This window comes from Periophthalmus magnuspinnatus, chromosome 18 (genome assembly GCF_009829125.3).
Source record: "Periophthalmus magnuspinnatus isolate fPerMag1 chromosome 18, fPerMag1.2.pri, whole genome shotgun sequence".
NCBI lineage: Eukaryota > Metazoa > Chordata > Actinopteri > Gobiiformes > Gobiidae > Periophthalmus > Periophthalmus magnuspinnatus.
In genome coordinates, this window is record NC_047143.1 from 9838990 (window position 1) to 9864886 (window position 25897).

The 25897-nt window shown below is 37.1% G+C and overlaps 1 protein-coding gene across 1 annotated transcript; it reads right to left on the reverse strand.

Annotated features, from left to right (window-relative positions):
* Positions 1–23045: 23045 nt before the first annotated feature.
* LOC129457093 (uncharacterized) lies at positions 23046–24314 on the reverse strand. The gene is made up of 4 exons (XM_055228958.1): positions 23792–24314; positions 23542–23694; positions 23433–23464; positions 23046–23348 (listed from the first exon to the last, which is right to left on the reverse strand). Exons 1-4 carry the CDS (start codon positions 24267–24269, stop codon positions 23217–23219), a joined length of 795 nt encoding a protein of 264 aa, XP_055084933.1. The 5' UTR covers positions 24270–24314; the 3' UTR covers positions 23046–23216.
* Between the last annotated feature and the right edge of the window lie 1583 nt (positions 24315–25897).

Below are 25897 nucleotides of genomic sequence, written 5' to 3' on the forward strand. Positions count from 1 at the left end.
TTTTGCAATCAAGACATTTTAGCTGCTGGATGGAAGCCCAAATGTCTTCACAAGTAATAACTCATTCTATGGACATGTAATATTGCTGGGCATGCACTAAGTTTCAAATGGGAGGCTCTTCTACATTACGTTTGCTAAATCCTGATTGTGAGATTGTGATAGTTTTTTTCAGTGTTGGGAAAATAAGAAAACAGGATTTTGGTCTTACCTGACAGAGGAAGAATATGAAGTTGAGAGTGGAGCTTTCCGATTGGATCATACGAGTTCAAACAGTGTAGTTGATTTGGTGCAACATGTCTTTTGCACATATTACATATCTGTTTTGATGTCTTGCGTGTGCTTGAAATATATGGTTAAACTCACCCCAGCTATAGGTCGATGTCAATTGGAAAACTTGCAGGGACTATCTTGCTGCAGCACTGTTGTCTATATGTTCCTATTAGTGGTGTTGGTAACCTTGCACCTCTATTTGTCAGAATAATGCCTAATGTTGAGGGAATGGCCCCAGTATGGAATGTGAACAAGCACTGATCAATCAACAAATTCATGTGCCCTTACTCTTCACAGCAGGATTTCACTCAAGGAAGGATTGTCTCACCTAATAAAAATTGCATCTCCTACTCCCCTCTCTTGAGAAGGGAGTAGGAGTTAGAGAGGGGGGTTAGAGAAGCAATTTTTGTCAGAAGAGATAATCTTTCCTTGAACAGGAACTGGGGCCTTAGACACCATATATCTCCTATTTATAGATCCATCCTCAGACACAAAGAAACAAAGGAAACAAAAAGAACAATGAAGCTAGCCAGTAGGCCCATGAAGGCTGAATGAATATGCTAAGTAGGTCTCAGGCACAATGCACACTTTAGTGTAACTCAATAGACCTAGCCAACATGCATAAACTCTAAACAACAGCTCAGGGTAGTTAGTTCCTCTTTTCAGATAGATATAAGGCAGTGTCTATGAGCAATCTGACAAGATCTGAAGAAGCGTCTCGGATGAGCAGCGAAATGTCTTCACTCCTACAACTTTTTGTCCAGCTGACAGATTTAACTTTGGCTTTTACTACCCGACATCACCAAAAGTATGTTCAAAATGAAAATAAAGTCACTAGAATGTAGATAATTTGTTTTTAAAAAAATACTTTTTTTCTTACCATACACGTCTTGGTCCCTGTCCCAGTCTGCATGGTCTTTGGTTGGTTGTTGGATTTGCTGGCACTTCAACCAAAAACACGTTTTTGTATGTAGTTATAATCTATAACACATGCATTATTATTTTACATTTTGTTCATTTTACACCACACTGTTGCTCTAAAATTATGCCTCTGGTTTCTCATAGCAAACCAAACCAAGGTGATGTGTCAGAGCAAGACCAATCGTATCTTCTATCTTCTATGGACAGGAAAACATGTCAATATCACTTGGTATGGTGTGGTCTTTGAGCCTCAGCCTAAAAGTCAAACATGCTTCTGAGTGCTAGCCATCCACAATGGAGAACAAGTGCTTTGATTGAAGAACAAGTATGTTTCAAGAGTTCAGGCCAAGGCAGCATGAACTGTTGAGTGGAAAGAGAACTATTGTGTTCATGCAACAAGAAGTTTGACTTTGGCCTCCAGGACAATGGAGTAGAAGATGGATGAATGTCTAATAAGAGTGAGGTGACTCAGAAGTTATTGTTTGAAGAAAAAAAAAAAAATCTGTCATGTTGGCAATATTGAACATACACCACTAGATCAGAGCTATATGTGCCATGCCTCAAGCCTGGGAGAACCTTAGAGGTTAATTTAAGAGGCTTGATATTGGGAGGAAAAGAAGGCTTTCTCATGTAGAGTCAGTGTTTCAGTTTGATGTATCTAAAATCTGGAACATTGTTCCTGAAGATATGAGGCCTCTACTCTGACAATGTTTAAATCCAGACTCAAAATGATTCTGTGTTGCTGTGCATACCATTAGTATTAGAAGTTTTCTCTTCCCAACTTCTAGGCAGTTTGACCAAAGGTCCTCCTCTAACAGCTGTAGAGAGGGAATAGAGACAAATAATACTAATAATTCATGCTGTATGTTTGCAGTTTTAATAGTTTTAGTGTAGTAGTTTAAGGTTTATTGCTAAAGCTAAGTTACCAGATGACCATCATCTGTGGCTAGAGTGGTCTGTCGGTCTATCACTTCTCTGGAGAAATTATTCTTGAGCTTCAGGGATTCCATCCTGATTTGAAGGATGTGGCAGAGCAATGTCCTATGTTGTTATAGCAACACAATACACATAATAATATTCATAATATTACATCTTTTGAATGGGGAAGGTCATCACAAAATGCTTCAAATCAGAAAGGAAGTGTTTGACTGAAACCCATGAAAAACTGGACAACAAGCACAGTCAATGTAAGAACTTAAACATAGTCACTGACAGCACTTGGACTGTATTATTTATTTGTTTATGAGGCAATGCAAATAAACTTAATTTTGTCATTTCAGATAATTTATTTTCAGTCAAGCTCCAAAAATACAAAATGAGACATGTTTGAAGAGCTAAGGGCCACGGAGTTCAAGAGAAATAAGTGACTTCATGTTTCAGTAACATTTTGGTAATTGGTCTTGTTGATTCCTCACTTCAGAATAAACTACATGGTCCTTTCGGGGCAATACTGAGGCTGACCTGCGGGAGGCGCTACAGGGCACCAAATTTACTCCTGCATAAGTAAGCTCCCCTTCAGCCTGCAAAACAACAAAGCAAGCACCACATAAGCAAATATATCTTCATAAATATGTAATAAAAATATCACTATGACCTGTTCATCATAAGTCGAGCCATGACAGGAATCTGCTTCTGTAAAATTAACAGTATGTTACTTGGATGTGAGACTGTGAAATGGCATTCTCATGTGTTTGTAATGTGAATGTGGTCAGTACCTTTATGTTGATTCTTCCTGTAGCTGTAAACCAGCCACACCAGGACGACCACAGCCGCACAGAAAACAACGTTCAACACAGTCAAGATAATGACAGTCGGGCTAACGTCAGACAACTCAGAGACGTCACTGCCTTCAACGGAAACAGAAATTCATAGTGAATTTTAAGTTCTAAAAAATGTGTAAAGAGTAGTATACTGTTATAAGAGCACCGATATTCAAGGCTCAAGGAAGCTCGAGAAGTCAATGCACCAACATCATTAATGTGGCAGAAGTAAGGAGTGATAGTCTGCACAATGGAGAAATTTCAATGTTGCAACAAAAAAAAGCAACAAAAAGCAAACAAATATGCACAAGAAATGACAAGACAAAAATAGACCTTAAATCTAAACATTTATACATACTTTGCAAAAAAATACAGTTTATCTTTTTACTTGCATTATAGATAAAAATGTGTATTACAATACAACAGCTGTTGAAGCAAGCTGAAATATGGTGGTATATGGTGTTTTTATTTATATATCACAGTTTTAGCATGATCTAAGAGTGTGTCTTAGATCATGCTTTTTCTCCGAGCAACTCCTGTTTTGTCTGTGAATACGTTTGCCACCCCTACATCATTTTCTGGCCTAATAAGCTACTGTCTTATAGGACAAATATATATTTTCTGGCTAATATAGATGTTATAGAAAAGCAATAAAATACTTCATAGAATCAAAAAACATACATGTATATCTTCATTAAAATACTTTTTGGGACCCGACCCCAAGGTTGGGAATCACTGTTGTATGAAAGGAGAATGGTCATCGGTGAATATTGAAAATAACAAAAGCCCTAAACAGCCACCCTGAGTTACCCCGTATTGCAATGTGTGTGAAATTACAGAATACTTATCGTTTCTGTGAAAAATAATGAACCACCCAACAGTGTGCAATGGAAATCCTACTAAAAGTTTTTTGTCGATTCACTGTAGCAGTTGAAAGGCCCTCATGGTATGTATGTAGAAAATGTGTATGAATTATTGTTTTTAAATTGTTTTACATGTTTTACTAAGAACTGTTTGCAGGCCAATTAAACCCATTGATATTGTCTGTTGCATTTTGACTGATTGAAATTATATTCACAATTTTCCATTAAATGGTAAGATACTTACTCTACACCTGTATTACATTGTGGCAAACTGGTCATGCTATGCAACTGATAACTGTTTTCAGGGGTTTCCCATATAATTCATCAACACCTCTGGGTTTATTTATATTACTACTGTTACTACTACTACTACTACTACTACTAGTACTACTACTTCAAGCTGTAGTATAATCATGTTAAAAGATGACAAGAAAGATTAGTTGGGTGACATTTGAATCATATTTCTAAAAAAAAAAAAAAAGGGTTCTTTGTAGAATTTAGATTTGTATTTAAAGGAACACTATGTAACTTTCCTGGTGGTGGTCCACTGATGGTGGATCTCAACAACCTGATTGGCTTTACAAAGTGCCAAAATGACCAAATGAGAGTAAAAGTATATGAGGCATTACCAAATAAAAGCCCTAAAAGTTGTCAGTTGTCTTACCATACACTTGAATCCTTGTCCCAGTGAGTGAGTGTCCACAGGAAGACACCACACACAGGTAGGTCCCATCTTTTGTAGAAGTTACATCATTCAGGGTCAGGTTATGAACACAAGGCGTTTCTCCAGCGTTTCCACAGAATTTACTCTTATTTCCACTGGTCTGAACAATAATTTCAGTTGTAAGAGCACTTTTAAGCCAAGTGACACTGGTTTGTTCTGAACAGAGGCTGACGTTAAATGAACAGCTGAGAGTCACAGAGTTTCCTGGCTGCACTTTGATATAGTCTGGACTCTGGAGCACAGACTGCATGGGCTTTGACTCTCCCTTCAGATCCAGAACAGTGCCTGATCCAAAGAGAACATCCTGTGTGTTGATTATTCCACAGTAGTATGTGCCAACATCCTCCTTCATCATGTTCATTATGGTCAAAGTGGTTTCAGAATCTGAAGAATTCATTGAGTAACGATAATCAAAAGCTGCATTTTGCTTATACAAATTATTAGTTGATGCGATCAGTTGTAGACTCCTGTTGGTGCCCAGTTTGTACCACACTCTAGTTCTCCAAATAGCTTTGGTCACACATTTTATTACCACAGTTTCCCTGAGTTTTGCCGTTTTGAAACAGTCAGGCTGTTGGACTACACGTTGCTGAGACGCACCTGAAATGCAACATAAAGGTTTTGTTAAATGTATCAAACTATCCAGAACATTGTTTGATGGTGTTACTTACACAGAGTCCAGAGCAGAACACTGACACAGGTGAAGATCACAGTCATTGTTTTTGAGGGCAGGAGTGTTCTCTGGGTTCTGAAGCGACGTGGGCAGTAAAGTAATGTGAAGTTGAGACTGGAGTGTTGTGATTGGATGGTAGAAATTCATGCCTGATTGGCTGTAAAAAAATATTCAAACAGATGCGTCAGCCAATAATTATTGTTTTGCTTTTTTGGTTCAGATCTTTGTTCAAATGCTCATGTATGATTTTTTTACAGATATATTCTACAAATAGATTGTACAATGGTGAAGACTGAGAGGCCTGTAGAAACTCTGCACTCCTGCCTTATATCTGGCATATATATACATATATATATATATATATATATATATATATATATATATATATATATATATATATATATATATATATATATATATATATATATATATATATATATATATATATATATATATATATATATATATATATATATATATATATATATATATATATATATTTTTTTTTTTTTTTTTTTTTTTTTTTTTTTTTTTCCAATTTGAAGGGTTTATTTAAGCAGATGTTATTTCCTTATTTAATGTCACCCTATACTTAGGCTTTAGTATATCCAGAGAACAACACCTATAGGTTTTGCTCTAAGTAGGATTTTTAAGGATATTAGAAAAGAAATTATGGGAGGAAAATGTCTTGTACCACCACAAATATTCTATGCAAAGGGAATCCAACTTTTTGCTCAGAATCAAATTATAATGCTTCACCCTAAGTAGGTCCCTAAAGTTTTTTTTTTAAATTCTGCATCTCAAATGAATTCTCAAAATGTCAGTTCTCTTTTGATTAAAACCTCATACCATTGTATACAGTATTTTTGACTGATCAGGAGCAGGTGTCTACTGTTGTCATTTTGTTAAAGTTACAAGTTACAAGTCACACTGGGTAAACAGTTGGAAGCCCCAGCAAGTCCAGAGTGAAATCTACCTGTATTTTTATTTTTATTTTATTTATTTTTTTTTTATACAGAGGAATATCAGTCTGGTGTCACACTCTTTGTTGTGTCTCAAGCCTGACCAAACATAATTGTGCAATCAGAATAGATTTTTTTCACTGACACATGTGAAGACAAGGAGCTCATTGGCCTTTTATTTGTAATTAAATTCAAATTTCTCTCATCTCAAGTTCACCAAGTTTGCTTATCCACCTGTCAATCACACCCATCTGGAAATGAATAGATTCACTGCTGACCAGACTACATCTTTGTAAAATATTGGCAAAGTGTTTATTCTGGACTCAAGGCAATCTGAACATGGGACAGGGATTTTATCTCTATATGTTAGTGTTGATTAAGGAAAAAATAATAATTTAGATGTGATCTACATTAACTGACATAAAAATGTCATCAAGTCTGTGCACTGCTGATGCAGATGGCCTCTCAAAACCACAGTCTCTGTTATATCTCTCAGTCCCAGAGTGAACACCTCTGCTGATTGTTGCTTTGTGGCTTTAATCGTGCAACAAAATGTGTTTGACCATGATGCACTGCTGGTGAGAAAGGCGGAAACTTCAGTGTGGTTAGGCGAGGTGTAAAAATAACCTGCCTTTTGTTTTGTCAAATGATAATACACTTACACATTCTTAGCTTGAGATGACAGTGACATGTCTTTAGAAGAGAAATGTGAGGATTTGACAGGCAGAAGTAGAGGGGGATGGGCACTGTTAAACTCCAGTTTTGTTTTGTTTTGTTTTTGAGAGATTTTGCTTGAAAATAGCCCATGCACAACTGCATTTATGCCCCCATGATACAAGGAGTTAAATATTTTCTGTTCCTCTCCATCAATATTTTGTTTAAAAAATTTAATAACTTTTACTCTTAAAACCCACTTGTTCAGACTGGCATATTCTTTATAATCCACAACTGCCCTGTCCTTTTTCAATGTTTTTTATCTGAATGCTTTTAACTGTATGTTCATAAATGTTGATTTTAACTGTCTGTATATGTATATATATTGTATGTAAGGTGACCTTGAGTGCCCAGAAAGGCGCCCTATAAATAAAATGTATTATTATTATTATTATTTTCTGTTTGTAATAAATTGTGTCAATAACGTGCAGTCAGGGCAATCAAGTCAAGAAGTGCTTGTCCAATAAAATTTGAAATCATCATGTGTCGAAAGTATAATTAAAGTTTCAAAATAGGTTTTCCCTTCACCTCTGCCTGTTTGTCACAATCTCCTTTAGAACTAACCCCCATGAGACTTTGCATGACAAGAGTGAGCACAAACCTCTGTCAGAGTGGCCACGAAGAATGCAAGGGAATAATAAATAAATTACAAATGATAAATTATATTGTTTACGCTTTTGAACCATGTTCTAAATCTGTGGCTCATTCACCGCAATTGGGCTCATTCACATCGCACGTGACGGCTTTAACCAGTCAGCGCTTAAGCTTAGCTAGAGTGGACATAGAGACATATCCGGTTATTTTAATAGATCCATGGTTTCCAAATGTCTTATTAACTTCTGTTGTTACCCCATGCTATAACCACGCTGCACCATTATACTTCCATGCGTGACACATTCTCAACATGTGTTTGTTATTTTAATAGATTCATGAACCGGAGGGCCAGCAGGTTGTTTAAGAGTCTTGTGCAGGACCACAGCTGGCTTGAACAGTGCTGCATAAACCCACATTACCCTTCTGATTTATTTCAAGGTTAATAACGCATCAATTTCACATCAGAAAATATAATAGAATCATTGCCTTCAACAGGCCTGTAAAAAGAAATTGCAGAATTAGCTATAGAGACCAGGAAGAAGTGGTAGGGTGCATTTCAGTTGAACTCTTTGAACATGAAGAGAAAAAACAACAACAACTAAGGATCAAGTGGAGTTGTATTGACCGAAGTATTTATCATCTTTCAGTCATTGTTTCATTCCAACCATGAAAAATCAGCCAAACTCCCAGCTGGTCCAAGGCAGGAGGTATTGTGGCAAAAAAAAAAAATAAAAAAAAAAAAAAAAATTCAGCCAATTGGACCCGGAAGTGGCATTATCACTTGACATCTCTATACATAAAATGTCTGTTTTCACCTTCCCCTATCTCCGCCCAGAGCTCCGTACTTACATTTACTAAAAAAAAAATTCAATCTCCGGTCTTCCGTGGCTGCTCCTAATATGGGAGGCCCTAATTTGCTTGGTTATTTACACAAATGTATAGTAAAGCAGTAGTCCCGATGGTTGTAACAAGATCTACTGCCACAAAACTCTGACAAAATAAGATACTTTTGTTGTGGTGATTTTTAAAAACAATAAAAAACTAATATTGCTATGTGGAAATTCTAATTCTAATTCCAATCAGAGTGACACATTTAAATCGAGAGAATATGAAAAGTCGAACCTACCAACAAACAAACAAACAAACAAAAAATGTATAAACTTTAAACATTTTTGTACACTGCAATTATGTTGAATATTTATACTCATTATATTATGACTGGTGTTCATGTATTCAGGGCTGGATTAAGAGTTTTAGAGGATCTAGGCTTCTGCATTTTGAGGCCCCACTCTGTAGTTTTAAAGCATGTAAAACAAAACATTCTGCAGCTTTAGACAATATTTTAGGCTACTTGAAGTGCTTGTTGTTACAATGAATGAATCAATCTATTTTATTATTGTGTCTTGCATACAAAAAATGTTGAGCCCTTTAATAGGCTTATAAAACACCATTAACAAAATACAACAAAATACAATGTGATATTAAAATAATATTTCATCTAAGCACCAAATCATGCAGCACACTATAAACCAGGTACTTCAAACTGACAAAGTCATCCTCCCTGAAAAGATGTCCACCATTTTTCCAATCTGAGAGTCCGCAGTCACATATCTGTGAACAACTTACCCCTAACAAAAGAGGCATTGCATGTTTTCAGTAGAAGGAGTCCACTTTTTCTCCATGTGTTGATTTTAATAAACTTGTTCTGATGCTGATAAAGACACTCTGTACTTTTTACACTGTATGGATATCTGTGTAGTCCCTCAGTTGTCCAGGTCTGATCAATAGAAAAATAAAAATAAAATCTGTCAACTGGACAGAACGTTGTAGGAGTGAAGATGTTTCGCTGCTCACCCAAGCTGCTTCTTTAATTCTGATCAGGTCACTGGTGGACATTGCCTTATGTCTATTTGAAGGGAGGAGCTAGCAACAGTGAAACTCAAAACACCTATTGTTTACAGTTTCTGTATGTAGGCTAGGTCTATTGTGCTAAGAGTGCACTGTGCCTGAGTCTTACTTTGCATAGTCATTCAAGTTTGTGCTGGAGTGCATGGTGTGAATCAAACAGCAGGTATTTGTCACTGTGTGTGGGCTTCCTGTAGACTTCTACCTGGAGTCCCCAACTTCACTGAGCACCTCCAACATAACATCAGAGGAAAGGAAGGCTCTCAGTGCTATAGAAAAGGACCATAGCATCAACATTTTGCCAGCTGACAAACGGAGATGCATAGTGATTCTGAACTCAGCTGATTACGCGGCTAAGCATTGGCCTCATTTTCAAGCACTCCACCCACACATGAGTATCGATACGTGGATGACAATTAGACTAAAATCAAGATTTGGAACCCTTTACTGCACATATTAATGCTGTAGATCATCAAGTTCACACGGAAAGCAACAATTTGGACTTCTTTGACTGTGCAGTAACTATAGAAGAGGACCGGTGACTCCAGGTAGAAGTCTTAAGGAAACCCACACACTGACAAATACCTGCTGTTTGATTCACACCATCCACTGTAGCACGAACTCGAAGTTATCCATATGCTACAACAGAGAGCTCAAGTGGTTCCCGCTAAAACAGAGGGAAAAGTGAATGGAGAAAGCCCTCTCTGTGGACATCCAGAGTGGGACTTCAATCCAAGTCCCCCTTAAAGAGCTAAAAAAGAGAACAACAGGGAACATGAACCTAGAAGGAAATGTGTAACCATCCCTTACACAGCTGGTGCGTCTGAAAGACTTCAAAGAAATTTCAGACAGTAAGAAATTCCGGTCTACGTCATACCTACAAAGACCTGATACAGACAGAAACTGGTTCATCCAAAGGACAAAACACTGAGCCATAAACAAAGCAACGTGCTCTACTCCATTCAGTGTATTGAAGATTGCGGTGAGCGTTATATTGGAGAAACTAAACAGTCACTTCATAAGAAAATGTACCGACACCCGTCGTGAGAGCTCCTTGGGACCCCAGGCCCCCGGACATCTCCATCTCAAAGCCACTAACAACTCCTTTGAAGATAGTGAGGCACAGATCTTAGTCAGAGAAAAGAAATGGCTTGAGAGGGGAGTTAAAGAAGCAATTTTTGTAAGGAAAGACAATCCTTCCTTGAACAGGAATATGGCCCTCAGACTATCCCTATGTATCCATCCTCAGACCCAAAGCAAAACAAAGAAAACAATTGGGCTAGCCAGGATGCTATTCAGTGTGAAATCACTCATTAGGGGCTTGAATGAGTATGCTAAGTAGGACTCAGGCACAGTGCACACTTAGGGTAGCCCAATAGGCCTAGCCTACAAACAGAAACTGTAAACAATAGGCGCTTTGAGTTTCAGTGTAGTTAGCTTCTCCCTTCAGAGCAGTGAAATGTCTTCACTCCTACAACAATTTGTCCAGTTGGCAGAATTTATTTATTTTTATTTTTTTTGCTACACACTGTAGGGATGTTTTTCACACACTGTCTTGCTTGCAGCACCTGTGATTTCTTTACAAAATAGCAGCAACAACACTTGGACACTTGACCTTCATCAGGCAGCCTTCAACAGATGTTGGACGACTTTAGTCTCCTGGTACCATGACACTTTAAAGGTATTCTCTTTATTTTCTGTTTTATATTGGTGTTTCTCTGTTGAAATTACTGTCTATGTGTGTAAATATTCTCATACTGCTTCTGAGCAAGTATGTTTTTTTTGTAGTTTAGAAGAAAACTGGTAAACATATTTGGGGAAAAGAGCGAGAATTTTATTTATCATAAATTTCAAAGAAACACAATACAGAAACAGCTTGATAGAAAACAAAGAATCAGAATCTTAAAATTCTCTTCCATAACAATAATTGGTAATATACAATGTTAGAACTAAAAATGACTTGATCCTACTTCATTTACTGTGACCACGGTACCACACTTGAGAGTAAATCTCTGGGTCTCTGTGTTTCATTGTTGTCAGTCGGCAAAAAGCCACCAGGCTCCCATCTGTGAGGGTGTCATCCTGAAATTAGAAAATTAATATGCAGAGGATTTTAATACTACTACTACTACTACTACTACTACTACTACTACTACTACTACTACTACTACTACTACTACTACTACTAATAATAATAATAATAATAATAATAATAATAATAATAATAATAATAATAATAATACAAATTCCTCTTCTTATTATTATATTATTACTACTACTACTAAAACATTACAAGATTATTATTTAATTAATTATTTAAAGGCATATTATCCTTATTATTGATTAAGTCAACTCTCATTTTACATTTTGTTCACTGAAAACTGCAATATTGATCTAAAACGGCTTAACGGCATAGATGAAAACAGATTTTTTTTTTGGCTCAGAATGTCAGTTGCCCCAATCCATACAGATTTGTTTTTTTTTTTTTGTTTTTTTTTTCCCCAAAAGTGCAGTTCTTATTTGCACAAATGAATAGTAGAACAGTAGAACTCTGACCTGATTGTGGTAGGAAGATCTTTGACAATAAGAGTTCACTTCTGTCAAAATAACATACATTTTTGTGGTGATTGTTTAAAATTGTAAAAAACAGGTATTGCTCTGTTGAAATTCTACAGGACTATATGGGCAGTACCTGTCTTATAGCTGGTTCTCCAAATCCCCCACAGAAGCACAAACACCACCAGTCCAACCACAGCGTTTGACCAAATTAGAGCGATGGCATTTGGATAGAACGGATCTGAAAAAGGAATGTGAATGATTTTTTTATAGACTTGGAAAACAAGCATGTTGAATTGATTTATAGACCAATATCACAAATGTAAAAAATAAATAAATAAAAAAAAATCACAAGTTAGAGTTTTGTATTGTAGGTTATGTTATAAAACCAGTTTGCTTTTCAGGTTATTAGTATAGTATTATAAGTTGGTTTTTTTGTGTGGTTTTTTTTTTGTTTTTTTTAACAACAAACTCACAACCATTAGAGATAAATTCAAGAAAATTACTCTTACAGTTAGTACTGAGCAAGCCCAGGCTGTAAAACTAGTGTGCCACATGAATCTGCTATTGATACTAGACAGATTGACTGCTGTCAGCAAAGCAGAGATAATTTCAGCCTTTATGGATAGACATCTATAGATGCTATCCTTAATATAATAAATATCCCATTAGAAAATGTCTGTGTTCCCCAGTCCTTCAAATATGCATTAATATGCGATTAAACTGCTTCTGGAAAAAAAAAAAATCTTAAAAAATCTTGAACCTGATCTATTAGCCAATCTGTATCTTCCCTTTGTCTCTTTAAAACAGTTGTAAGCTAATAATTTAATTGAAGTTTTTCAGTCAGGATTCAGAGCTCACCACAGCACAGAAACTGCACAACTCAAAGTCACAAATGACTTGTTATTAGCTGCTGACAATGGACTGGTGTCAGTCCTGGTTCTGTTGACACAATCGACCACAACATTCTGCTGTAGAAGTTAGAATGTGACATAGGTGTCAGAGGGGCAGCCCTCAGCTGGTTTAAATCCTGCTTATATGATAGGTACCAGTTTGTCACTGATGTAAATGAGTGTTTCTCGCTGTGTTCTAAGGTAGCCTACGGGTGCCATTGGGTTCTGTACTTGGTCCAATCCTGTTCACACTTTATATGTTGCTGTTAGGTAAAATCTTTAGGAAAGATGGCATTAACTTTCACTTCCATGACACACAGCTGTACACATCAATGAAATCAGATCAGACCGATCGAGTAGACAGACTTAGTGCCTGTGTGAAGGATAAAAAACCTGGATGACACATAATTATCTGCAGTAATTATCTGAAAAAAAAAAAGAAAAAAAAAAAGACACTCTATTTGACCAGATAGTCACACTGGACAATGTCAGTGTAGCCTCAAGCTCTACTGTAAGGAGTCTTGAAGTCTTATTTGACCAAGAGCTCTCATTCACAGCTTTTGTTGCATCAAGGCTAGATTACTTTAATTCCCTACTAGCAGCGTGCACTAAAAACTGTATAAAAAGCTTTCAGTTAGTTTAAAATGCAGCAGCCAAGCACTAAACAGGAACTAAAAGAAGAGAACACATCACCCCGGTGCTGGAGTCCTCTCACTGGCTTCTTGTCGAGTTTAAAATTAAATTTAAAGTTCTCTTCTTGACATATAAAGCCATAAAGGGCATGGCTCCATCGTATTTGCAAGATGCTTTAGTACCATATCATCCAAACAGAGCACTGCGCTCTAAAAATGGAATACTGGTGGTTCCTTGAGTGTCTAAAAGCACAGCAGGAGGGAACGCTTTCGCTTATCAAGCTTCTGTGTTATGGAATCAACGCCCTGGCCATTTTTTTTTTGTTTTTCCTTGCTGAGAAGGAGGGTCTAAAAACAGGGAATGTTCTGGAAAAGTTGTCCATTTGCTTGTTTTGTCTGTTTCACAGTTGATTTTCTAACTTTCTCTTGGTTAAATAAATTATCTTGCTCAGCTCTAAGGGCCAACTGCTGTTGTGATTTTGGGCTTTACAAAATTAAATTCAATTGAATTGAACTACCCTTATATTGCACAGATTCATATTGCACTGGTTCCTGCTGCATAGTTAAGGTGCTCAAGTTGATAAATTAATAAATTGAGTGTTGCACATGTCCAGCTCGTAAACAATTTAGGTTACACATGAACATGTTTCACATGTTTCTTCAATCACAGCTGTACATGCTTTAAGCTGGGAAACTAGTGTTTTCCCTGACTGAGAGTGGAATACTATTCTAGAAGGTTACCCTAATATTAATGTCAAAAAGACTCTTTTAATGGTAAAATAAATTCATGTTAACTTGTTCTTACTGTACAGGTGGATTTTGGTTCCTCTGCCCTGCAGTGTGTGTCCACAGGCAGTCACTTCACAGAGGTAGGTCTCATCTTCAGCAGAATTGAGGTCCGTCCAGATAAGGGTCAGATCATTAACACATGAAGTTCCTCCAGTGCTGATTTGGTTCTCACAGACAATATTCTTGGTTCCATAGCCCCATGAAATAATTTTTGAAGCTGAGTTCCTTTTCTTCCATCTGACACTGATGTGGTCTTTTGCACAGTGGCTGGTGTTAAATGAACAGCTGAGAGTCACAGAATCTCCTGGCTGCACTTTGATATAGTCTGGACTCTGGAACACAGACTGAAGGAGTGAAGGAGGAACAGACGGCAGGAGTGAAGGACGAACAGACGGCAGGAGTGAAGGACGAACAGACGGCAGGAGTGAAGGAGGAGGTTTGGACTTTCCATCAACCACCACCTCAGTTCCTGGTTCAAAAATGACATCGTTCTCATTTATAACTCCACAGTGGTACATGCCAGCATCCTCCCAGGTCACATTTGACACTGTCAAAGTACTGCTACTTTCAGAAGACTTCACTAAGTATCGGGAATCTATGTAGAAAATTTGACCTTTATGGCTATTTGCCGATGCCATCAGTTGTAGTCTCCTGCTGGTGTCCAGTTTATACCAGACCAGCGTTCTGGAACCACGATAGACTTGACAGTTTATATTTAATGTGGCTCCTGGAGTTGTGGTTTGGGAGAATGCAGGTTGAGATTGTGCCTTAGCTGGAATAAAAAACGTTTATGTATTTGTATGAAGGAAAAGATAAAGACCAAATGTAGCAGTGTTGTAACTTACCCTGAGTCCAGATCAGGATCACACCTAGGACCCTCAGAATGATTGTCATTTTCTCAGCAGACATGATTATGATCTGAAGAAGGCAGGGGATGAAATTTAAGGTAGAAATCCGGAGCATCTGATTGGACAACTGCATCCACATAAATCCACCTGATTGGTGCCTTTGTTATGTCACTGACAGCTGCAGACTGTTCATTGTTTTAATGGACTGTAAAACACTTTGTTGTTGAGTTCAACAAAAGTATGTAAATACATTTTATAAAGACTAAATTCTTCTTTACTGTGCACAATACTAAGTCTGGTCACCACATACATTATGATTTAAGTCAGTGGTATGTATAAAATCAGAAAACCCCAAACTATGGACAGTTTGTTTTCAAAAGCAGTCATTTAGTATTACTCACCTTCATGCTAATCATGAGAAAAGCTTTGACCATGATGCTCTGCAGGGAGAAACATGTTGTGTGGTTTAAGACGCTGTAGCAAAGCATGCACTTGAAAAACTTTTCTTGATAGCCCTTAAAATACTTATACACATGCTTATATTACTATTTTGACTGGTATAGGTGTATTCAGGGCTGGATTAAGGGTTTTACAAGCCCTAGGCTACTCAAATTTGAGGCCCCTCTCAAACCTTCAGCACCTTTTGACATTATTACAGGCTACTCAGTAGGTTGCCGACTTTCTTTCTTAGGGCTTAAGGCAAAAAGTAAATAAATACATTAATCTATTATAAGTTGACTGAACATTTTTACAGGTAAAAATGAATCTGATGTATCACCACTTAAGAAATTACAATTGAAAAACAAAGTAAGTAGAGAGTAGTGGGTGTATAATGCTATGGAAAAGGATTGATTGGAGTAATGACGTTTTGAATACAGTATAAATATTACTCAAACATTCTTGAAACACTAAATACAACTTCAAGTGGGTAATTGAGAAGGAAAAACTATAACATGTATAAAAAGTATAACATGGTTAAATGTCTATTTCGCATAATAAGTCCACTTTAAAAGTTTGTGGGTTCTGGCCCTACAGATTTGAACTCTACAAACTGATGCGTATTAGTCCTGCACAGATCTGCCTTTTTTTTTGTTTTTTTTCCTTGCTGATAAGGATGGTCTACAGACAGAAAATGTTCTGGGACAGTTATCCATTTGCTTGTTTTGACTGTTATACTATTGATGGCTCTTTCTCTTGGTTAAATCAATTATCTTGCACAGCCCTAAGAGGTAACTGTGGTTGTGATTTTGGGTTTTATAAAAATAAAATGAATTGAAGTGTATGGCACAGACCCTTACATTGCACAGATTCATATTGCACTGATTCCTGCTGCGTTGTTAACAAGGTAATTGAGTTAATAAATTATGTGAGTGCAAGTCCAGCTCTTCAATCAGATGCCCATCTTACTGAACAAGTGCATCCTCATAACTCCACCTGATTGGCTGCCGTTGCAGACTGTTGGTCGTTTTTAAAGAAAGCTTCATGCTAACCATGAGAAGAACTTTTGCCGTGATGCTCTGCACGGGAGACAGATTGAAACCGGTTGTGTGGTTGAAGATGCTATAGTAATGCATGCACTTAAAAGGCTTTTCTTGATAGCCCTTAAAATATTTCTACTCATGCTTATACCAGTGTAGGTGTATTCAGGGACCTAGGCTACTACATTTCGAGTCTGTGTGGTTTACAGCAAGTATAACAAAACCCTCAGCCCCTTTAGACATTATTATAGGTTACTCTGTTATATTGAACCAGTTTGTTTTGTAAAGTTAGGTTTATAAAATAAAGTGATACATTGATAGAAAATTTAATTATATTCAAGCACCAAATCATGCAGTATACTATAAACCAGGTACTTCAAACTGAAAAAGTCTGGCTCATCTCATGCTACATGAAAAGGTGTCCACCATTTTTCCATTCTGAGAATCCACAGTCACATATCTGTGAAGAACCCACCCCTAACAAAAGGTTTTGTTAAGGGTAGGTTATTCAGTAGAAGTCAACTTTTTCTCCATGTGTTGAAGTTTATAAACCTGCTCTGATGCAGATAGAGACACAATTTGTACTTTTTACACTGTAGGGATGTCTCGCACACTGTCTTGCTTGCAACACCAGTAATTTCTTTTAAAAATTTATTATTATTTATTATTTATTATTTATTTTCCATTTTATATTGATGTTTCTCTGCTGATATTGCTGACTATGTGTGTACATTTCATACTTTCATACTGTGGCCATTGTGAGCAAATGTGTTTTGTTTTTGTAGGTATCGTTCTCTGATATATATACTTGAGAAAAAACGAGATATGATGATTGTATTTATCAATTATTTCAAAGAAACACAATACATAAATAGTGTCAAAAAGAATCAGAATCTTAAAATTCTCTTCCATAAAAATAATTGCTAATATACAAAGTTACAATAAAAATAATTTAAGTTCATTCACTGTGACCACGGTACCACACTTGAGAGTAAATCTCTGGGTGTCGTCTGTGTTTCATTGTTGTCAGTCGGCAAGAAGCCACCAGGCTCCCATCTGTGAGGGTGTCATCCTGAAATTAGAAAATGGAAAAAACAAAGGGAAAAAAAAAAAAAAGAAGAAATTACAAGATTTATTTAAAGCCATATTATCTTTATATTGGTTATAACATAAGTCAACTCTCATTTAAAATTTTGGTCTTTGAAAACTGCAGTATTGATCTAAAACTGCTTTATAATAGCACTGTGAAGTGTTAATCGCTTGACAGAAGCATTTCATTGTAACAAACTGCAGATATAAACATCTAGATTATTTATTTTTTCTTTTATGTGGTAATATGATGTTCACTCGAAGTTTTAGCTAAAGGTAGTCCCTCAAAATATTATATATATATATATATATATATATATATATATATATATATATATATATATATATATATATATATATATATATATATATATATATATATATATATATATATATATATATATATATATATATATTTTATTTTTTGTTCAAAAGTGCAATAATTAAACAAGAAGAAGTTCCGATTTGCTTGGTTATTTGCACAAATGAGTAGTAGAATAGTAGTCTGACCTGACTGTTGTAAGAAGATCTTCGATCATAAGAGTCCTTTTCTGTCAAAATAACATACTTTTTGTAGTAATTATTTTAAGTGTAAAAACAGGTATCTCCCTTGAAATTCTACAGGACTAAAGGGCAGTACCTTTAGTACCTTTGCTGGTTCTCCAAATCCCCCACAGAAGTGCAAACACCACCAGTCCAACCACAGTGTATGACCAAATCAGAGCGATGGCATTTGGATAGAAGGAATCTGAAAAAGTGAATGTGAAACATTTTTTATAGACTTGGAAAACAAGCATTTCTGCAAATTGGAATTATGTTGAATTTTATACACCAACAACAAAAATGTAAACAAAAAAACAAAAACAAAAAATGAGTTGAATGTTGCATTTGTGTCACTGTCTACTTCTTACCTTTACTAATCATATATCTACATAGTGAACTTACATGTTGCGATGTTGTGCAGATAAATCCTTGTCCCAGTGCCCTGCAGTGTGTGTCCACACACAGTCACCACACAGAAGTACGTCTCATCTTCAGCAGAACTGAGCTCCTTCCAGGTCAGGGTCAGGTTATGAGCACATGAAGTTTCTCCAATTTTGAGTTGGTTCTCACAGACAATATTGTTGGTTCCATTGCTCCATGAAAGTATTTCTGAAGTAAAACTCTTTTTCTTCCACCTGACACTGACGTGGTCTTTCGTACAGAGGCTGATGTGAAATGAACAGTTGAGAGTCACAGATTCATTTGGCTGCACTCTGATATAGTCTGGACTCTGGACCACAGACTGCAGGGGTGAAGGTGTAGGTTTGGACTTTCCTTCAACCACCACCTCAGTCCCTGGTCCAAAGCTGACATCGTCCTCGTTTATGACTCCACAGTAGTACGTGCCAGCATCCTCCCAGGTCACATTGGATACACTCAAAATACTACTAGTTTCAGAAGACTGCACCGAGTAGCACTCTTCAGTGTAGAGAGTTTTCCTTTTATTGGTAATTACTGATGCCATGTGTTGTAGTTTCCTGCTGTTGTCCAGTTTGTACCAGACCAGTGTTTTCAGACTGCTGAAGACTTTGCAGTTTACATATAATGTGGCCCCAGGAGTTGTTGATAGTAAGATATCCGACTGACGAGCCTTAACTGAGAAACATGTTGTCAGTAAGACAAGGTTTGTCAAAAGTATTGATTATGTTACTTACCCAAAGGCCCGAGCAGGACCACAGCTAGAAAGACAATCATCGTTTCTCAACAAGAGTCTGATCTATAATTAACTGTGGATGAAATTTAAGGTCTGGGCATAGCAATCTGATTGGCCAATACGTCCGAGTGCCATAACCTGATTGGTTCCTCATTTACAGATGGGATGCATATTTTGATGAAATATAAACCATGTCTCATACTGTGTTATATCTATATTATGAAAATAGTTTAATCCTAATTAACCATGATAAATGTTTCCATTTTACCTCCCTCCAACAAGATGTGTGTTGTATTTAATCTTTTTTACCACTAAGGTCTAGGGTTGTGAGATGGGTTGTTGAGATAAAGTGCCATTGTTTCATATCTCATTCTATGTTCATATATATTCTTGTCATAGCACAAAAATAAAGCAAACCTCACAGAGTTGATATAGTTTCAAACCCACAAAGTTTCAAGGCCCTGGCCCCAGGGTGCTCTAGTATGATATATTTGTTGGCTTGTGGTGTGTAGTATGTCACACAATGAGTGATCTTTTCCCATCATCTCAAGCTGATGAGAAACTTTCAAATGTTGATTATACCAGGAGTAGAGTACTTGTTATTACGTAAAACCATAACTAAATCACTCAAAATACATGGCAATACCATGCATGTTTCTGAGTACAAATCTGAAGTATGCTTACAGATATGGATGTTTTTATGGATATTACAGTGGTTTTGTGTTGTTTTAAATATTTATTTTCTCTGTTGGTTTAATTTGAAAAAGGTGCACTATGTAACTTTTCTTTTGTAGGGTCTGCCAATTGTTTGTCACCATGGAGATGTCATAGCTTTGTCTGGATTGCTGAACAGTGTGCATTAGTTATATATCTCCACGGAGACAAGCAGGTTACACCATTAGGCCAAATTACAGGTCAGATACGTGGAGAGGGCACCAACTACAAAAAAATGTAAAGAAAAAAAAAATTGTGCCACTGTGTAGGTACTTATTATCTTTGCTAATCATATATCTACATACTGAACTTACGTGTTGTAATGTTGTGCTGATAAATCATGGTCCCAGTGTCCTGCAGTGTGTGTCCACAGGCAGTCACCTCGGTCTCATCTTCAGCAGATATTCCAGATCAGGTTATGAACACATGGAGTTTCTCCAGTTTCGAGTTGGTTCTAACAGAAGATATTGTTGGTTTCATTGCTCCATGAAAGTATTTCTGAAGTAAAACTCTTTTTCTTCCACCTGACACTGATGTGGTATTCCCTACAGAGTCTGATGTATAATGCATAGCTGAGAGTCCTGGCTGCATATAGTCTGGACTCTGGACTATAGGCTGAATTGTCCATTCAGATGCCCACGTGATTGAACACATACTGCATCCACATAAGTCCACCTGATTGGTTGCCTTTGTAATGTCACTGACAACTGTGGACTGTTGGTCATTTTTAATGGACAGTATAGCACTTTATTGTCGAGTGATTTTTGGACAAAAGTATGTAAATAGTTAAAATTCTCCTTAACTGTGAGCAATACTAAGTGTGATCACCACATACATTATCATTTAAATCAGTAGTGTATATCAAATCAGAAAATATATCTAGACTGAAAACCCCAAACTGTAGACCAGTTGTTTTCAAAAGTAGTAGTTTAGTGGTACTCATCTTCATGCTAACCATGAGAAGAACTTTTGCCGTGATGCTCTGCAGGCGAGACAGATTGAAACTGACTGTGTGGTTGAAAATGCTCTAGCAATGCATGCACTTAAAAGGCTTTTCTTGATAGCCCTTAAAATATTTATACTCAGGCTTATATTAGTATTCTGAGTGGTGTACATGTATTTAAGGCCCTAGGCTAATACATTTTTAGACCCCTCTCTGTAGTTTAAAGCAAGTAAAACAAAACCCTCAGCACCTTTAAGCATTGTTATAGGCTACTCAATAATATTGAAGCATTTTGTTTTGTAAAGTTATGTTTATAATATAAAATTATTACATTCATAGAAAATGTTATTAAATTTAAGCACCAAATCATGCAGTCCAGTAAAAAACAAGGTAATTCAAACTGACAACGTCTGGCTCATCTCATGCTCCTTGAAAAGCTTTCCATAATTTTTCCAATCTGAGAATCCACAGTCATATCTGTGAAGAACCTACCTCTAACAAAAGGTTTTGTTAAGGGTAGGTTATTCAGTAGAAGGAGAAAAGAACATTCTCTGTTTTTCTCCATGTGTTGATTTTTACAAACCTGCTATGACGCAGATAAAGACACACTTTGTACTTTTTACACAGTAGGAATATCTCGCACATTGTCTTGTTTGCAGCACCAGCGATTTCTTATACAAGAGCAGCAGCGAAGTTTGGTCCACTAAGGTCTAGGGTTGTGAGATGGGTTGTTGAGATAAATTGTTTCATATCTCATTCTATGTTCATATATATTCTTGTCATAGCACAAAAATAAAGTAAACCTCCAAGAATTGATATAGTTTCAAACCCACAAAGTTTCAAGGCCCTGGGCCCAGGGCGCTCTAGTATGATATATTTGTTGTCTTGTGGTGTGTAGTATGTCACATAATGAGTGACCTTTTCCGACCATCTCAACAAGTTGATGAGAAACCTTCAGATGTCGATTATTTTAGTCGTAGTAACTTATTGTCACATAAAGCGTCTAAAACTAAATCACTCAAAATATACGGCAATACCATGCATGTTTCTGAGTACAGATCTGAAGTATGCTCACAGATATGAATGTTTTATGGACATCACAGCGGTTTTGTGTTATTTTTTGGTTTATTCTGCAAAAGGTACACCATGGAACTTTTCTGTTATAGGGTCTGCCAATTGTTTGTTTGTCACCATGGCGATGTCATTGCTTTGCTCGTGCTGTCCCTCTGAGCCCTCAAGAACTTTACAAACAGGCCATGAGGGGACAGACCAGGAGCATTCTTTCAGACCCGACACATGTGTTGTACCCTGAGTATGAACTGTTGAGTTCGGGGAGGAGGTACAGGGTACCACGGTGGAAATATAACAGATATAGACATTCATTTGTGCCTGTTTTGGTGGAACTGTTAAATGATAAATGAGGTAGAAATGAGTGTGTGTGTTGAGAGAGATATACAGCACCCTGGGTATGGTTTTGTTTTTGTTTTTTTGTGGTGTGAGCAGCCCATTGGTCCAAGAAAAAATTCTCCTAAGGGAGACAAATAAAGAAATCTTGAATCTTGAATCTTGAATCTTGAATCTTGATTGCTGAACAGTATGCCTTAGTTATATATCTCCATGGAGACGAGCAGGTTACACCACCAGGCCAAATTACAAGTCAGATATGTGGAGAGGGCCCTGCTCACAGCAAGAATGCACATTTTCAATATAATTTTAGTCATCTGTCAGAGCTGCTGTTACTTCCTGAAGTGTGGTCAGCCTGAGGAACTTGACAGGTTGTGCAGACTTACCATGTCCCTAGAAGTAACAACAGACATGTCACCAACAAGACAGTTACATTTTTGAAGATGGCTCGTAGCTAGCAGCTCAAAAAAGGTAAAAGAAAAGGTTAAAAAAAATAGCTGTAAATACAAGCCACTACAAGTTGTATTATGCAGTTTGGTACAGAGTCAGGTTTTTAGAGGATTGTTTATTGATAATCAAATAATAATCAACAATCAAAACATTTTATAACAGGCACTTATCATATGCAAGATAATGGTTTTCACTTAGCTCACTCGCTTTAGTACTTCTAAGAGGGAGAGAGAGAGTTTGCAACTACAGAACAAAAAAAAAGTGCATAGCATATTGGAATACATTGAGCTTCTGTAAATGTGCTGTGTAAGGCGGATGAATTATTATCTAAGTAAATTCTACTTATGTGATGTTGTATCTTTTGGACGAATCTTCACTTGAGAGTAAAGTGATGCCTCCTCGTCAGGTGTCTCTTCAGTGGCTCTGATGGGACCTACATTCACGCGTGCATACATGATTTCATCTTCACCCTATAAAGGAGCAAAAACAATCAATCCCTATACATGCAGACGAGAGTAAACAATATCAAAATATAGACCACAAATTATTTTGACCTTGATGTCCTGATTAGCTCCACGGCCAATATCTATCAGCACAAAGAATTCATTTTCACAGTGCAATTCTGAAATGATTAAAACAGGGCAACTACATTAAAGTTAATACCTGGGTCTTGTTTTCTGTGGTTGCTGCACACCACCAGCACAAGCACAAGCACAAGCACGGACACTCCGAAAGCAATGTTCAACCCCATCAGAGCTATAGCTGTTGGGCTCAGACTAAACACATCAAATGATCCTTTTGTACAAGGTTCTCCATCTACAGAAATAATATGGGTTAAATCTGCTGCTAATTACTAATATCCTCTTAATGGTAAACTAAACTACTAAAGCTGTTATTGTTAACTTGTTCTTACTGTACAGGTGGACTTTAGTTCCTCTGCCCTGCAGTGTGTGTCCACAGGCAGTCACTTCACAGAGGTAGGTCTCATCTCCAGCAGAACTGAGGTCCATCCAGATCATAGTCAGGTCAGTAACACATGAAGTTCCTCCAGTGCTCATTTGGTTCTCACAGACAATATTCTTGGTTCCATTGCCCCATGAAATAATTTTTGAAGTTGAGTTCCTTTTCTTCCATATGACACTGATGTGGTCTTTTGCACAGTGGCTGGTGTTAAATGAACAGCTGAGAGTCACAGAATCTCCTGGCTGCACTTTGATATAGTCTGGACTCTGGACCACAGACTGAAGGAGTGAAGGAGGAACAGATGGCAGGAGTGAAGGAGGAACAGATGGCAGGAGTGAAGGTGGAGGTTTGGACTTTCCATCAACCACCACCTCAGTCCCTGGTCCAAAGCTGACATCGTACTCATTCATGACTCCACAGTGGTACATGCCAGCATCCTCCCAGGTCACATTTGACACTGTCAAAGTACTGCTACCTTCAGAAGACTTCACTAAGTATCGGGAATCTTTGTAGAAAATTTGACCTTTATGGCTATTTGCCGATGCCATCAGTTGTAGTCTCCTGCTGGTGTCCAGTTTGTACCAGACCAGCGTTCTGGAACCACGATAGACTTGACAGTTTATATTTAATGTGGCTCCTGGAGTTGTGGTTTGGGAGAATGGAGGTTGAGATTGTGCCTTAGCTGGAATAAAAACGTTTATGTATTTGTATGAAGGAAAAGATAAAGACCAAATGTAGCAGTGTTGTAACTTACCCTGAGTCCAGATCAGGATCACACCTAGAACCCTCAGAATGATCGTCATTTTGTCAGCGTATATGATTATGATCTGAAGAAAGCAGGGGACAAAATTTAAGGTTGACAGCTGGAGCACCTGATTGGACAACTGCATCCACATAACTCCACTTTATTGGTTGCCTTTGTTACGTCACTGACAGCTGCAGACTGTTCATCACAGACACTCAAATAGGATGAAAGTCATATCATCATCATATTAACATTTTGTACTCAGCCTCATGTTCTTTATTTTAGCACATGTTAAAATCATGGGGGTAGAGGGGTTCAATGGAAGGGAATGTCATATTATTTTGAATAGACTGTAACGCATTTGACAAAAGTATATAAATAGATTTCAAAAAAGTTAAATTTCTCCTTAACTGTGCACAAAACTAAGTCTGGTCAAACTCCACAAACTCCAGACTATTTGTTTTCAAAAGTAGTAGTTTTGTGGTACTCACTTTCACGCTTTGTATGAGAAGAGTTTTGGATATTATTCTCTACTGAAGCGATAGATTAAAACCATTTGTGTCGGTGAGACTCTACAGCAATATATATGTAGCACTAGAAAGGTTTTTTTGATAACACTTAAAATATTTATACTCATGCTCACATTATTGATAGTGTAGGTGTACTAAACAATTTGGTGAAATTTGGTCAAAGGTTACAGCCCCTTCACCAAACAAGACATACAAATATTATGCACTTCTAAGCACTTTTTAGTACTATTAAAGAGGGTGTATTACGCTTCTATGGGGTATTAATTGCTAACACATGACATATTTTGATCACCTCACTCCCCCTTCAGAACGCTATCACATTACAGTTGGCATGAATTCCCACAAATGAAACCACTGTACTTCGCATCAATTTTGTGAAGTTATAGTGCACTGTTTTCTATTCTGCTTTTGTATATTTATAGAAAAATGCTGAGTAGGTGCATGGGTGATGTAGGTTTGTGGACTGAGGATCCCACTGCTAAGAGAGTTTGAATAGGCCCCAGCACAGACTACTCAAACATGCATGGAAAACACATAAAACCTGTTGAGACATTTTTATTTTTCATAAGGGAACAACATTATAACATGGCTGAAAGCTACAAAAAGTCCCCAAAAAAAACAAAAGTAAAATGTGAATGCACAAATACATCCTGACATACGTTATTCATAATGTCGAGTGGAATTGTAGTTGCATTATAAGAGCGTTTCTCAATGTTTAGAGGCCAGAGCACAGTTTTTTTTTTGCCAAGGCAACGCTAACAACAAGTAGCATTCTAACTGC